The sequence below is a fragment of the Orbicella faveolata genome, unplaced genomic scaffold (genome assembly GCF_042242905.1).
Source record: "Orbicella faveolata isolate gen_17 unplaced genomic scaffold, um_ofav_v1 contig_1, whole genome shotgun sequence".
Lineage (NCBI taxonomy): Eukaryota > Metazoa > Cnidaria > Anthozoa > Scleractinia > Merulinidae > Orbicella > Orbicella faveolata.
The window spans coordinates 26,910,857-26,923,111 of NW_028301536.1; the positions used below are offsets into that span (position 1 = coordinate 26,910,857).

The 12,255-nt window shown below is 38.5% G+C and overlaps 1 protein-coding gene across 2 annotated transcripts; it reads right to left on the reverse strand.

The window, feature by feature from the left end:
• Nucleotides 1-2,119: 2,119 nt before the first annotated feature.
• Nucleotides 2,120-12,207, reverse strand: LOC110061772 (pyroglutamylated RF-amide peptide receptor-like). Of its 2 annotated transcripts, XM_020768619.2 has the most exons (5): nt 11,400-12,207; nt 8,600-8,791; nt 7,664-8,114; nt 6,753-6,957; nt 3,147-3,257 (listed from the first exon to the last, which is right to left on the reverse strand). In XM_020768619.2, the coding sequence occupies exons 1-4, from the start codon at nt 11,584-11,586 to the stop codon at nt 6,762-6,764; spliced, it is 1,026 nt and encodes a 341-aa protein (XP_020624278.1). In that variant the 5' UTR covers nt 11,587-12,207; the 3' UTR covers nt 3,147-3,257; nt 6,753-6,761. The 2 variants fall into 2 exon arrangements, with proteins under 2 accessions (XP_020624279.1, XP_020624278.1); XM_020768620.2 differs by lacking the exon at nt 6,753-6,957 and having other exon boundaries at nt 2,120-3,257; nt 11,400-12,126.
• Between the last annotated feature and the right edge of the window lie 48 nt (nt 12,208-12,255).

The following is a 12,255-nucleotide window of genomic DNA, read 5'->3' on the forward strand; positions in this document are numbered from 1 at the left end:
GGACCAGAGTACAAATGTAGTCAGTGACACGACCCTTTTATTGGATTGAAATGAAGCTTAATTAATTAGAAAAATAAATAAAGAAATGGGCTCGTTCCCCACCACACGGCTGGTAATCAAGCCTTCCTGCATGTCTTGTGCAAGCAGTACTTTAATTTTTTATGCAATATGATGTTTTTAAAATAAATGGGTAAAATTTTATGTATGATTTTTTTACAGCATATGTTGTCGAATTTTTTAGTTATTCATCGTCCTGCGCATTTTCCATGATTTACATGCCGCTTATCCTGGTGTTACTCAATTAGCAACTAACGCTAAGCTATTTATCTTCATACGTAGACATGCTATGGAGATTTCCCGAATCCAATTTTACGTTGACTAAAGGCTGGTTTCCATATGATCGCAGACGATCGCAGACGATCGCGGATCGCAAATCGCAGATCGCAGACGATCGCAAAGAGAGTTGTTTCCATATGATCGCAGACGATCGCAGACGATCGCGGATCGCAAATCGCAGATCGCAGACGATCGCAAAGAGAGTTGTTTCCATATAATCGCAGACGATCGCAAGCGATCGCAGAGCCGACTGTTGCATACATTTCGGACAGCGGAACTGTCAAAATTACACGCGTGTTGTGCTGGCGGGAAATCGCAGCAAACAATATGGCGGACGTCGAGGAGGAAATTTTGCTGCAAACAAATTTATTTCTTCGTTTAGTCAACCTATTTTGAAATTCTCTTGGCACTGCATCTCGCCCCGATCCAGAAGGTAGCGTTTTCAATCGCTTCAGATAATGACCATACGCAGTTCTTATGTTGCGGAATTTGACCTCCGCCTCAGCCGCCGATAAATTAAATTTCTCCCCGATTTTTTCCCAGCAGTTAGCCTTTTCGTTTTTGTCTTTGAAATCTTTACTGTTGCGGTGGTAAACCCAATGATATCGCGCAACTTCCTCCATAAATTTCTCGTTACTAAAGTTACCTTGTTCAACGCCAGCCATGTTTACAACAAATAAGCGGTTGCTTTGTTGCAAAGAAGCGTTGAATCATGGGTCAGAATTCAAAATATTATGGGATACGTTTCGATCGCAGATCGCAGAACTTTGGTTTCCATATCATCGTACGATCGCAATTGATCGCAGACGATCGCAGACGATCGCAGAAGTGTGTTTTCATATGATTGCAGACGATCGCAGAACATTTTGCGATCTGCGATCCGCGATCCGCGATCGTCTGCGATCATATGGAAACCAGCCTTAAGGTTGAGGAACTAAGAGGCCCCTGAAATTTCAGGCAAAGTAGCGGTGTCAACTCACATGTGTATATTTCTTTGTTCTTACTTTAAGTTTTGTTACGTTTGCCTTTAGTCAGCCGTCAGTTGCCATGATGCCATGACACACGATATAACAGTTACAAGAGACTATGATCTATCATAGTCTCTTCTCAGTTACCGGATAACCCTATGGAAATGTTTACTTTGAAAGTCTCAAGCTCCTCGAGGAGTGTCATATTCTGAGCCTGATTACTTCTCTGGAGTTTAGTCAAGACTTCCTTTTGTCGCACTTGCTGCCTATGATTCTTTACTTGGTGCTGGCATTTTGCAAGGTTTTCCCTTGATCATTGATACCTGTTTGCCCATCTGCGTAAAGGGAGGCACTGTGTCCGGTTCAACGGCTCTGCCTATGGAACTCTCGACCTCAAACGCTCTACCATAGACGAATGCACTGCTTAGTTTTTGAAATCAAAATTTATAGAATCCATCTTAAAACAGCTTACCAGAACATCGAATCAAACCCTGCTCCACCCATGGTGCATAGAATCGGTCCACAGCGTATAGCTGATAGCTCAGAATTGGTATAACTGATTTCACTTCGAGATCTGAGAGGTGACGTGTTTTTTAACTCATAGCTGAGATTCCGTTACCCACGCCACCCTCAGAGCACACTGTGTGGTCAAAAAGAGGAACACTGCAGTCTTTTTCAGCTGGATTCTTGGTTAAGGTTCTAGTTTGTCAAACTAATAATAATGGCTTATTATTATTAAGGGGGAAAGGTTGCGCAGATAGTGGAGCTTCAAATGTAAGCAAATGCATTACTGCGGGACTAGCTGGGCACACTCATTTCGAAAATCATTGAAAACAGAGCTTTAATACATTCTTCCAATAATCTTTGTCAATACTTTGTTAATTGATAAGCAAATGCAAACGAAATATTTCACTTTATATATATTTTTTATATAATATATCAATCATGATAATCCCAGTTAACAAATCAACTGCATTTAAACTGCTATTAGTCCTATTACCATAATGTAGTAGGTGAACTGTAAAGTTGTTGTATCTTCATTTGTAATATTGTGACTGTTCAAAACTCAATGATAAGTTATCTAAAAAATAGAGTCCTTAACATAGAGGCGTCACAGGCTTCAACCAAACTGGTCAGATATTTTAAACACAATCGTAAACTTTGCAATTGTATTACAGTTTGCTGTCAACTCATAGCCAAACCCGATGTGCATGTTGAACATGTTAAAGCAACCCGCTTGCTCCAGTACACATACCAGTTTATATAATTACCGTTTTAGGCTTTTTTTTTTAAGTTGATTAACGCGAAATTTTATCAATCAGAATGGTTAATTGGATGTAGAAAATGTACATTGGTCAGGCCTACAACTTTACTGCGGATTACCACTTTCTACACTAAAGCACCCAGACATCCTAACCGTGACGTTTGCTAATCGAGTGCCTTTGAAACAAGTTCACATGGAGTGGTCATACTCTTTCGTATAATAATGTCATGGGTTTGGCATGTCTCTTTACATGTTACATCACTGAAAGTTCCCAAAGATATGATCCATGCAATATTTTATTTATTTTTTTAAATTCAGTTCTCGCAATAACTGTGTGGAAATGTTCGTTTCAACAATGAAGGAAAATACTGTCTGAAAACTCATTGTCTGGAAGACTGCCTTTTTTATTGTCTTCGGAAAGTCACATTTTCTTTGAAACGAGGCACTGAAATGAAGCTTTCCATACATTTCTTTCAAAACTGAACTGGTGTACTGTTCCGTTTCACCGGAAAGAACTCATACGAGAGCTCAAAGTTCGTTGAGGAGAGAATCCACTCTGGCTCCCACCGCGAATGGCTCTTTTAAAACCTCTCTTGAACTGGTCACCAAGGAACGCATACAGAACTGGGTTGGTTGCACTGTTACCGTACATAAGGACTTGGAAATAAGACTGTAACATGTACATGTACCTAGGGATTGAAAGATTAAAAATTGTTAAGCCACAGAACATTTAAGGCAGAAAAAAAAAACAACTGAAAATTGAAAATCATGTCCTACGGAGAAAATGACTGATGATGTAATAATAATAATAATAATAATAATGATAATAATAATAATAATGATAATAATAATAATAATAATAATAATAATAATAATATTAATAAAGATATTTTAACAGGACGCTCACGCTACATATGTGATATTCTTGACATGAATGGAGAGAAAAAAAAGAACATACATATAGCATAATTGTGTTTAGCTAGTTTTCTTTCGGGTAAAGTATGATTTGCTAACTGCAACAATGTTAATTTTCTTCATCGACGCTACGCATTTCTTCTAATATTAGGTCTCGGAATATGGTGGTATATCAAATTAATGGCCAGTGCCTAGCGGAGGACTTTATTACGCTATACTTGACGAATAGTGTGCTTGGGAAAGGAGAGATATGGATCACTCTCCAAAGAAAACATAGGTACGCAAGGCGTGCAAGAGTTATTTTTTTGTGAACTATAAGTCTCGGAGATAGCGGCATTCATGGAACTGTTTACAGTAATGATTTGGTTGATTTGACAAGTGTTTTGGTTGCGATGTACTGCAAGAAAGAAACTGGAAGTTTATGATGTACATACAATGTTACATCGGTAATGGTAAGATAACTAAATAGTAAGCCATAAAATGTTTGACTGAAGAAACTACAGTAATCTGACACGTCTACAGATTAATGTAGATACCACCTTATTTTCTAACAGGCAATTTTATTCGTTCTTTGATACAACCCACACTGATTGGTCGGACACTCGCACATGCATAACTCCCTCACTCACCGATCACGTAGCCCTTCCCCCCGGCGGAGGGACTCCCTTATATGGGCTATATAGGTCTGTGCGGCCCCGAAGGGTATGGTTTTTCAGCCGTTTTGGTCATAAATAGAGTATCGATTTTAGCTGATTTTGGCCATTTTGGTCATAAATAGGGTATGGTTTTTGCACTCTAGCCTTGATATGGGTATGCTTTAAGAAGAAGCCACTTTTTCATTATTATCGAAAAGAAAATCAGCAAAAGCCCTTCACAAATTTATATGCTTACGGTAATTTAACATTGGTTTGAACTAGGGAGCTAATTATAACGCAGGTCTGAAACAGGGTTTTGATTTGAGGGTCAGGTCGTAAATAGGGTTTCGAATTTTTGGTCAGGTCATAAATAGGGTAAGGAATATCGCAGATTTTGGTCATAAATAGGGTAAGGGTTTTTGGGAAGTGGGCCACACACCCCCGACCAATATTTCTGGGAGTACCCCCTCGGGAGCCCTTCCAGCCCCCAAGAAGAATTTTTGCTCAAAAATACTCAAGTAAGAGAACTTTTCGCATTTTATACGAGTCGTAAGTTTACCCTTTTTACACAACACTACTTCACCGAAAATTGAAAGAAAGAGAAAAAAAACCTCTGTGGCACGTTGAAAGTCTGATTTAATTAAATTGCACTTTAACTTGGTACTACACAGTCTTCAAAGAACATTTGAACAGTTTTCATACTTTTTACCTTTAAAAAATATCGGACTGAAAAGAATGTCATAAAATGCCCATCAAATAAAAATATTAAACTGCTACTGCAGAGACGTAAAAACCGTCCAGAAATGAAAGCTTCTTTTTTCTTTAATATTCTGGGAACAATAGCCGACAACTTGTAAGCTCTAATTGAATTTACTCCCATATGAAAAACAAAAGTGTCGAGTTACCATTTGTAACTAAAAATAGCAAACATCTCGTGGGAACAAGTGGTGACGATTCGTCAGCTCTAATTGAATTTAACACCTTGTGAAAAACAAGAGTGTCAAATTACCCATTGTAACTAAAAAGTAAAAATATCTCGTTATATTTGCATGCAATAAGAACAAAGCAATCGTTACCTGCACTTGCTATTGTAAACGTTAGAACTGCTTCAAATCTAAATAGTCTCGTCTCCTCTAAAACATGTCCTAAGAACTAGAACCGACGATTCGAGACCTCTAATTGAATTAACTCCTTGTAAAAAACAAAAGTATCAAGTTACCCTTTGTAATTAAAAATAAAAATATCTCGTGCCATTTGCCTACTACTAACTCATGAACTGCTTCAAAACTCAAGACTCATCTCGTTCATAACTAGCCGCCATTACACTGAAAATTATGCACTCTGAAACAACCCAATGTACGTATGTAACTGTCACACTCCCCTCCAAACCGGACTAAAAATCGCAAACCGGCAACATACACGTCACTCTTTATTTTTCAATTACCAAAGTCCTTGTGTTTATACATACCTTGTGTTTCTCACGTACCATTTACCTTTACAACAAGAAATTTGATTGGCTGTTCATAGTAGATCCAATCTGATTGGTGTGACATACATACATCTCTCACTCACTCACTCACTCACTCACTCACTCACTCACTCACTCACTCACTCACCCATTGACCCGTCCATAACATACCCGACGCGCCGACTAAGAGGTATTTTTTTTTACAAAAAAATAACTCAAAAATGGTTAAAGTAGTTTAAAGTGCCCATGAAGTAAAAAATAATTGCTGCCTATTTGAAAGGCTTTTCAAAGTAAAGAAGAATGGCGTTTCCCTTTTTGGAATATTTTTTTTCGTTCTAGAGATATTTACGTTTTTGTATTATGCAAATGAGGAAAGTGATGACGTCATAGGTGGTTCCACTTGAATAGTAAAACACTGAATCAAGAATATCTCTAGAAATATTGGAGCAGTGTTCTTCAAACTTGGCACCACAAATGTACGTCACAAAAGAAAAAGAATGACACCTTCTGTGTTGTTGCCATGGCAACACTTTTGGCTCCAGTCTCTTTCTGTGAAAAACCAAATATGCCAATTTGCAATTCTTTGAAAAAAGACAGAGGGTCTTGCTCGGAACACACATGATTCCCATATTGTCTTAACTCTACCCATTAGCTTGTTGGGAGTGGATGATCCTTGTTTAAGATAAAATCTGGTAATGTTAGTTTTAATTAAAACAGGACCAGCGGCATAACTGTTGTCATGGCGACGGCACGACGGGTGTCATTTTGTTTCTTTTGTGATGTACATTTAAATTTTAAAGAACACCGCCTTAATATTTCTAGAGATATTCTTGATTGAGTGTTGAACTGTTTTAGTGGAACCACCTATGACGTCATCACTTATGATACAAAAACGTGAATATCTCTAAAACGAAAAAAGGTATTCCAAAAAGGAAAATGCCATTCTTCTTTACTTTGAAAAGCCTTTGAAATCAGCAGCAATTATTTTTTACTTCATAGGCACTTTAAGGAGAAGTTGAGTGAAATTGGCGGACACCTGAGAGTACGTGAAATACAGAGTTATAAAAGTAAGCATGTGAAGTACCCAATGCAGTTTATTATTTTAAACAGCACTTACGTAATTGAAAGCTTTAGGTGTTTTGCTTTAATTACATTTATAGCTATACCTGACCGCTTTAAGTGTTAGTTGCGGAGGGTGATGACCAACCATTAATGGTTGACATCCTTGAGCTAAAACTCCTCCTAGTAGAAGCAATTGCTTGTTTGAATCCCAGTTTGAACTGATCGCCCATGAATGCATAGAGCACAGGATTGGAAGCACTGTTTGAGAACATTAAGACGCTCGAGAAGCTTTGAAGAATTGGATAGAACCTGCAGAGAGGGAGAGAGGCAAAAAGCTTCAAGTAAGTCAAGCAGGAACAGGTCGGCATGGTAGCCTGGCAGTGGGCCTGCGCTTACATTCAGAGAATAAGCTAAGTTAAAAGAGCAGCGAGCATTAGCTGTCAGTTTGCGGCTTGTAAAAAGGTGGCGCATTTTGATGCCGGGCAATGTGTTGTACGTTTGAATGATAAATGTTTTACTATCGAGGGACTCGAGCAACCCTTACATTTCGTAATTAAGGAACAACAACGTTACCTGCTCGATGGGTCTTTAGTACCCGGATTTAGTGATAAGACCGCCCAGTAGCGTTCTTAATGTTGTCCGATCAGGAAATAGAAGATCCACCATATGATAGCAGCTGGGCAAGCGTATTATTAAGTGATTTGGCTGGGTGAATATGGATAGTATAAGTTTTTGTAATTATAACCAGGTGGAATTCCTGGCGGAATTGGCACATTGTAGCTGGCCAACATACTGAAACACGACATGTTTTATCTATTCGACTAGACGAGGCACTTGATCCGGCCCCGCTCATAACAACACTATGTAGGCTTTCAGCATCCTTTTAATGTACAATGATATTACTCGTATTTTTATTCACGTAAATATCCCAGCTCCTCCCACCCAACTGCTACATAAAGAATATAATCGGTTGTGACCAATAATTTACTAAAATAAAACAACAACTTGAACTTACGTGGATTTATATCCTCCGAAGTCCATCATGAAATACAAAGTGTGAAATGGAAGGAAACACAACGCATAGCACACAACCACGGCTGCCAACATTTTGATAATCCGCTTTGTAGCTTGGGCCTGAGTAAAGCCCGGCCTATCAGCTGCCTCCTTGATAGCTTGACGAAGTTTTATGCCGATTTTTATGTAGATGAATATCATTATTGGAAGAGGGATGGTGTATGTCAACGCGAAAGTGCACAACAAGTATATTTTTGAGTACGGCATTCCCGTAGTTTGTGGCCAAACTTCCAAACATGCCACACCACCCGTTGGCTTGGGGATGATTGCCATGACTCCTAGCAGTGGGAATGCTGGCAGAAGAGCAGTTAGCCATATCAGCAACATGATGAGCTTGCCTTGGTACCTTGAAATGCGCATGCCGAATGGATGCACAATGGACTGATGACGATCTATGGAGACACATAAAGAGGCACATCATCGGATGATAAAGTTGCTGACTCGGTTCAATGTGAGAATTTAGAAGACTTGGAGAAAAAGGTAATAGGGACTACCAAACAAGTGTTTTTTTATTCATTATGCTGTAAGTGTACAGGTACGTTTGATCCTTACTACGTAACTGGTCTGCCTCCTGCCAGTGGGGATTTTTAACCATGTTATGTTTAGTTAGATTATTTGTTTTATTGTTGGTTTTCATTGGCCCTGATGGTGGTCAGTTAAGATACTTATTTAAGATGTTTATGAAGATTAAGTGCAATTAATTAGTATTTGACCGATCCAATTATATTGGTAAAGTTTTGTTGCGAAATGTTTTGCCTTAGGTACTGTCTACAACTATCATTCAGCAGGAGACATGCTGATATCATCTTAAGCGACTACCCTGCATGAATATCATTTCTTGTTGTTATATATAGGATGTTGTGAATAGTCGGCTTACCTATTGAAATGGCCAACATGGTTCCTACTGATCCCATGACAAAACAAGACATGAGTGCGGGAAGGAGTTTGCACATCACTGCGCCAAACGGCCAGTTGAAGTTGAGCTCAAAGTAAACAACAGTAAACGGAATACAGAGCATTCCAACTCCAAGGTCGGCAACGGCCAGATTTGCAATCAGAAACCCCGTTACTGCAGAGACAAAGTATTCACGTATTACTGTTGACACAGTTTCTACATATGAATTACCGGTCAACACGACATTTATCTTAGCTTCTGTATTAGTTTTCAAACTGGGAAGTTACTGAAATTGTTCTTCCCGGTGAACTTGTAAAAAACTGAAGGAAGTTGTAAAGAACTGTAAAATTTATGAATCACGATAGTATAAAAATTTCAAGACCTTCTAAGGAAATGCAATACAATCTGATAAACCAAAATAATTAAGCGTTGGTTCAAAATAGCAAAATATGTCTTATGAGAAGGGTGTCATAGGACGTTCTAAGAGACTTAGGGATCTTGAGATATTATCTCATCTTATTCTATCTTGCGATATACGGTTAAAAGTGTTTAAAGTGAAAGCTAATTTTTTTCGAAGACTGTGGCTTTTAAATTGGATAAAACTGAAAAATCAAGGATATTGCATAACACTACAGCTCGCGCGTAAATGGTTTTACATATGTAAACAGATGCTCATAGTCAGTTTCTGACTATGAGCTATTCACTTGACTATTCACTTCTTGTTAAAAGGTACAAATGATTTATAATCAGGATAATTATTTTTTCACACTACTTGGTGGGAGTTTTGAGTATTCGAAAAAATGTGTTACCTCAAATGGCACGCAGAATCCATTTTTGTTTGCAGTTCCAAATTCCTACAGACTCGCTTCAGTAACTAATGGTAGCCTGGACCGCAAGTTGACCATCAAGAGGATTTAGTTGAAAAGCCGTCCATTAGCGTTTTCAAGATTGAAAGGAAGTGGTCTAGGTAGTATCAGCAATCTTTTTGTAACACAGACACATGCGGGTGGTCAAGTAAATACACCTGTTTTCATAATTTTCCCAAAGAAAAGGAAAAAACTCAGGTTTGGCGATCATAATGATGAGGTAGCCTCACAAAAAAATATCATTCGTTTCCTTGCTGCCCACGTTATAGGTGGTCACTTCTTTGGCAAGAACTTTATAAGTGATGTTCAACACGATTGGCGAAATACTGAAACAGTTCAGAATTTGGTTGATTCATGTCATGACCCCGAGCGATCTCTCGAGAAGATTGCTGAATTTCAAAACAAGATGCCAAGTCTTTTTTAGAGATGACCGAGAAAGACTGAATTTACCTATGAAATGTGAAATAGTTATGAGAACAAAGATTAACAGTTTAAAAACTCTTTATGTCATGTATCAAAAGTTAGTATTTCGAGCTTAATCTGCTTTTCCAGGGCCTCAAACTGTGAGAAGAAAAATGTCACACTAGTACTCATAGGTCACGAAAAGTTAGCATGAAATTTCCTGAGGAAAATGCGACGGCGGACTGATCAAATTGTAATGCCACGGACGAACGAAGCGGACGCCTTTGGCCTATCTTTTTTCTTGTTCAGTAAGACAGTCTTTAACAAAAGACGGAGTACAACACACTCATTGTGTATAATAAACACATTAATCCAAAGTTCTTTGTTCGAATCAGAGGTAGCAGAAGGAAAAGTTAATGCTTATGCAGCAGGACATGTCTTTATTCAATACATTAATTGATTAAAACCAGCGTTCTTTAGCATCCGGTCATAATTAGTTAGTCCTTAATTAATGGCGGTTAAATTTTGCCTTGAGAAAAGATACGAAGAGCCAATCGCCCCAAAGTTCAACGAATTTGTAGTTGTGAAAACACTAAAACTATTTTGTTAAACGTCTTTGATTCAATAGATTCTTCCGTTGTCATTGTTCCTTTTCCTTCTTTGCTTTACGAGTGTTTGTTTTTCGTCTTTTGTGATCGGCAATTTCTACCATAATCGACTCGCATCTGAAAAAACGGGAAGGAAGCAGTCAATAGAAACGTATTGAGGTGCCGAGAAAGAGATTCTCAATAGAGGATCTCCTGGAAGTTCTGCAAATTAGATGCACGACGAAAATGTGAAATACCAGGAATGTGTCGGCTGCAGACCGATCAAAATGGAAAAACTAAGGTTAATGGAGTTAACGTTCAAGTAAGTATTCATGTGTACATAGCCAAGAAATGGGGCTGTCTTGTTTGCCTTTGAACAAAAACTTGTACACCTTTTCGTAAACGCGTGTGTTGATGCTGCGCGCTTTGAAGCTCGGCGGAAACACCACTGAGGCAGAACGTGGACTGAGAAAAGTTGCGTAATGAAGATTATTTGAGAGCCGATGATTACATTGCATTATTCTCAACTTAATCTTTCGTGCTGTATATTAGTAAAGTATACGAATTATGTATGCATCATTCGGCCGTGATTGTCGTTTATTCCTGTCAGCATTTAACCAGTTTACTATTTAGGCGCGACGGCTGAAAAGGGTGGACTCACTAGTACTGCATACCTTAAATTGTAAGAAGTACAATACTCTAAGGGACGTTTGTTTATAGTTGGAACCACTTTCAAAATACAATTTCCTATTTAATTTTAACTGTTTTGTTGGCAGCGACACCATAAGAAAGGTTGTATGAAATGTTTTTGGGATGACAAAGGGGCTTAATCAGCGGGGTACTTGGTTTATCATTCCTTTCTGTAATCCTCTTAGCAGCTTTCGTTAAAAATACCGTAAGTTGAAGCAAAGAATTGAAAGATCTTACCTGTATGCAGTTCTCGTGTTTTGTATACCACAAAGATAACGAGAGCGTTTCCAAAAGTCGCCAGCAGGAATATAATCACGTACAACGTTAGGCGAAAAATTCGAAGAGCCAGTGGTTCCACGATGTAGACCATTTCAGTTGGCCCTTCTGTAACCTCGGACTGGTTTGGTGCCAGAGAGCTATCCATTTTCCAGACGAAAATTAGTCTGCTTTGCTCGAGTAGTACTTATGATGATCCACGCCTGATCAGATGTCCCAATGACTTGTTTTCAAGAGAATTACTATTAGGTTTGTATATTTCATCCTTGGACCAACTTGGACTCATCCGTTTTGACATCTGCTTTGACGGGACCCTTTTAGCTCTCTACCTTTTAGAGAAATTATGGCTTTTTGTGTGTTGTAATGCGACCTCTGAGTTTACTTACATAACAAATAAACGTCCATTAAAGGAAACAGGTTAGATTTCTTTCCTGATTACAAGGCGTCAGAGGCATATTTTTGCCTTTCAACTTCAGCAGGGATTCAACTTTGAAGAACCTAGTGCTGAAATCTCAAGTTGGATCGTATTAAGAAACCCTTGGAGATGTCAGATCGTATCATTTTAATAGCTATTTAAAAAGCTGAGTCGGGATTGTTGATAAACAAAGAACATATGGGGCGCCAAATTTCACAAATGTGGATTAGCATTGTGAATATTTGATTGTCAAGATGAAAAAGAAAACATGAATGAAATTCAATTTGGCAAGGTCCTATCTCGGTGACCCCATAAAGCCATACGGCCATCTTAGACCGTATTGTCCACCCTTTTGGAGTCAAAACGCTGTATTCAATAATTGTCACGTAGCACTGTCAATCT

Coding starts and splice junctions, on each gene's coding strand:
- LOC110061772 (XM_020768619.2), bottom strand. CDS start 11,586: ATGGATAGCTCTCTGGCACCAAACCAGTCCGAGGTTACAGAAGGGCCA. Junction 8,792..11,399: donor AACACGAGAACTGCATACAG/GTAAGATCTTTC, acceptor TTGTCTCTGCAG/TAACGGGGTTTCTGATTGCA. Junction 6,958..7,663: donor TTCGGAGGATATAAATCCAC/GTAAGTTCAAGT, acceptor CCCTCTCTGCAG/GTTCTATCCAATTCTTCAAA.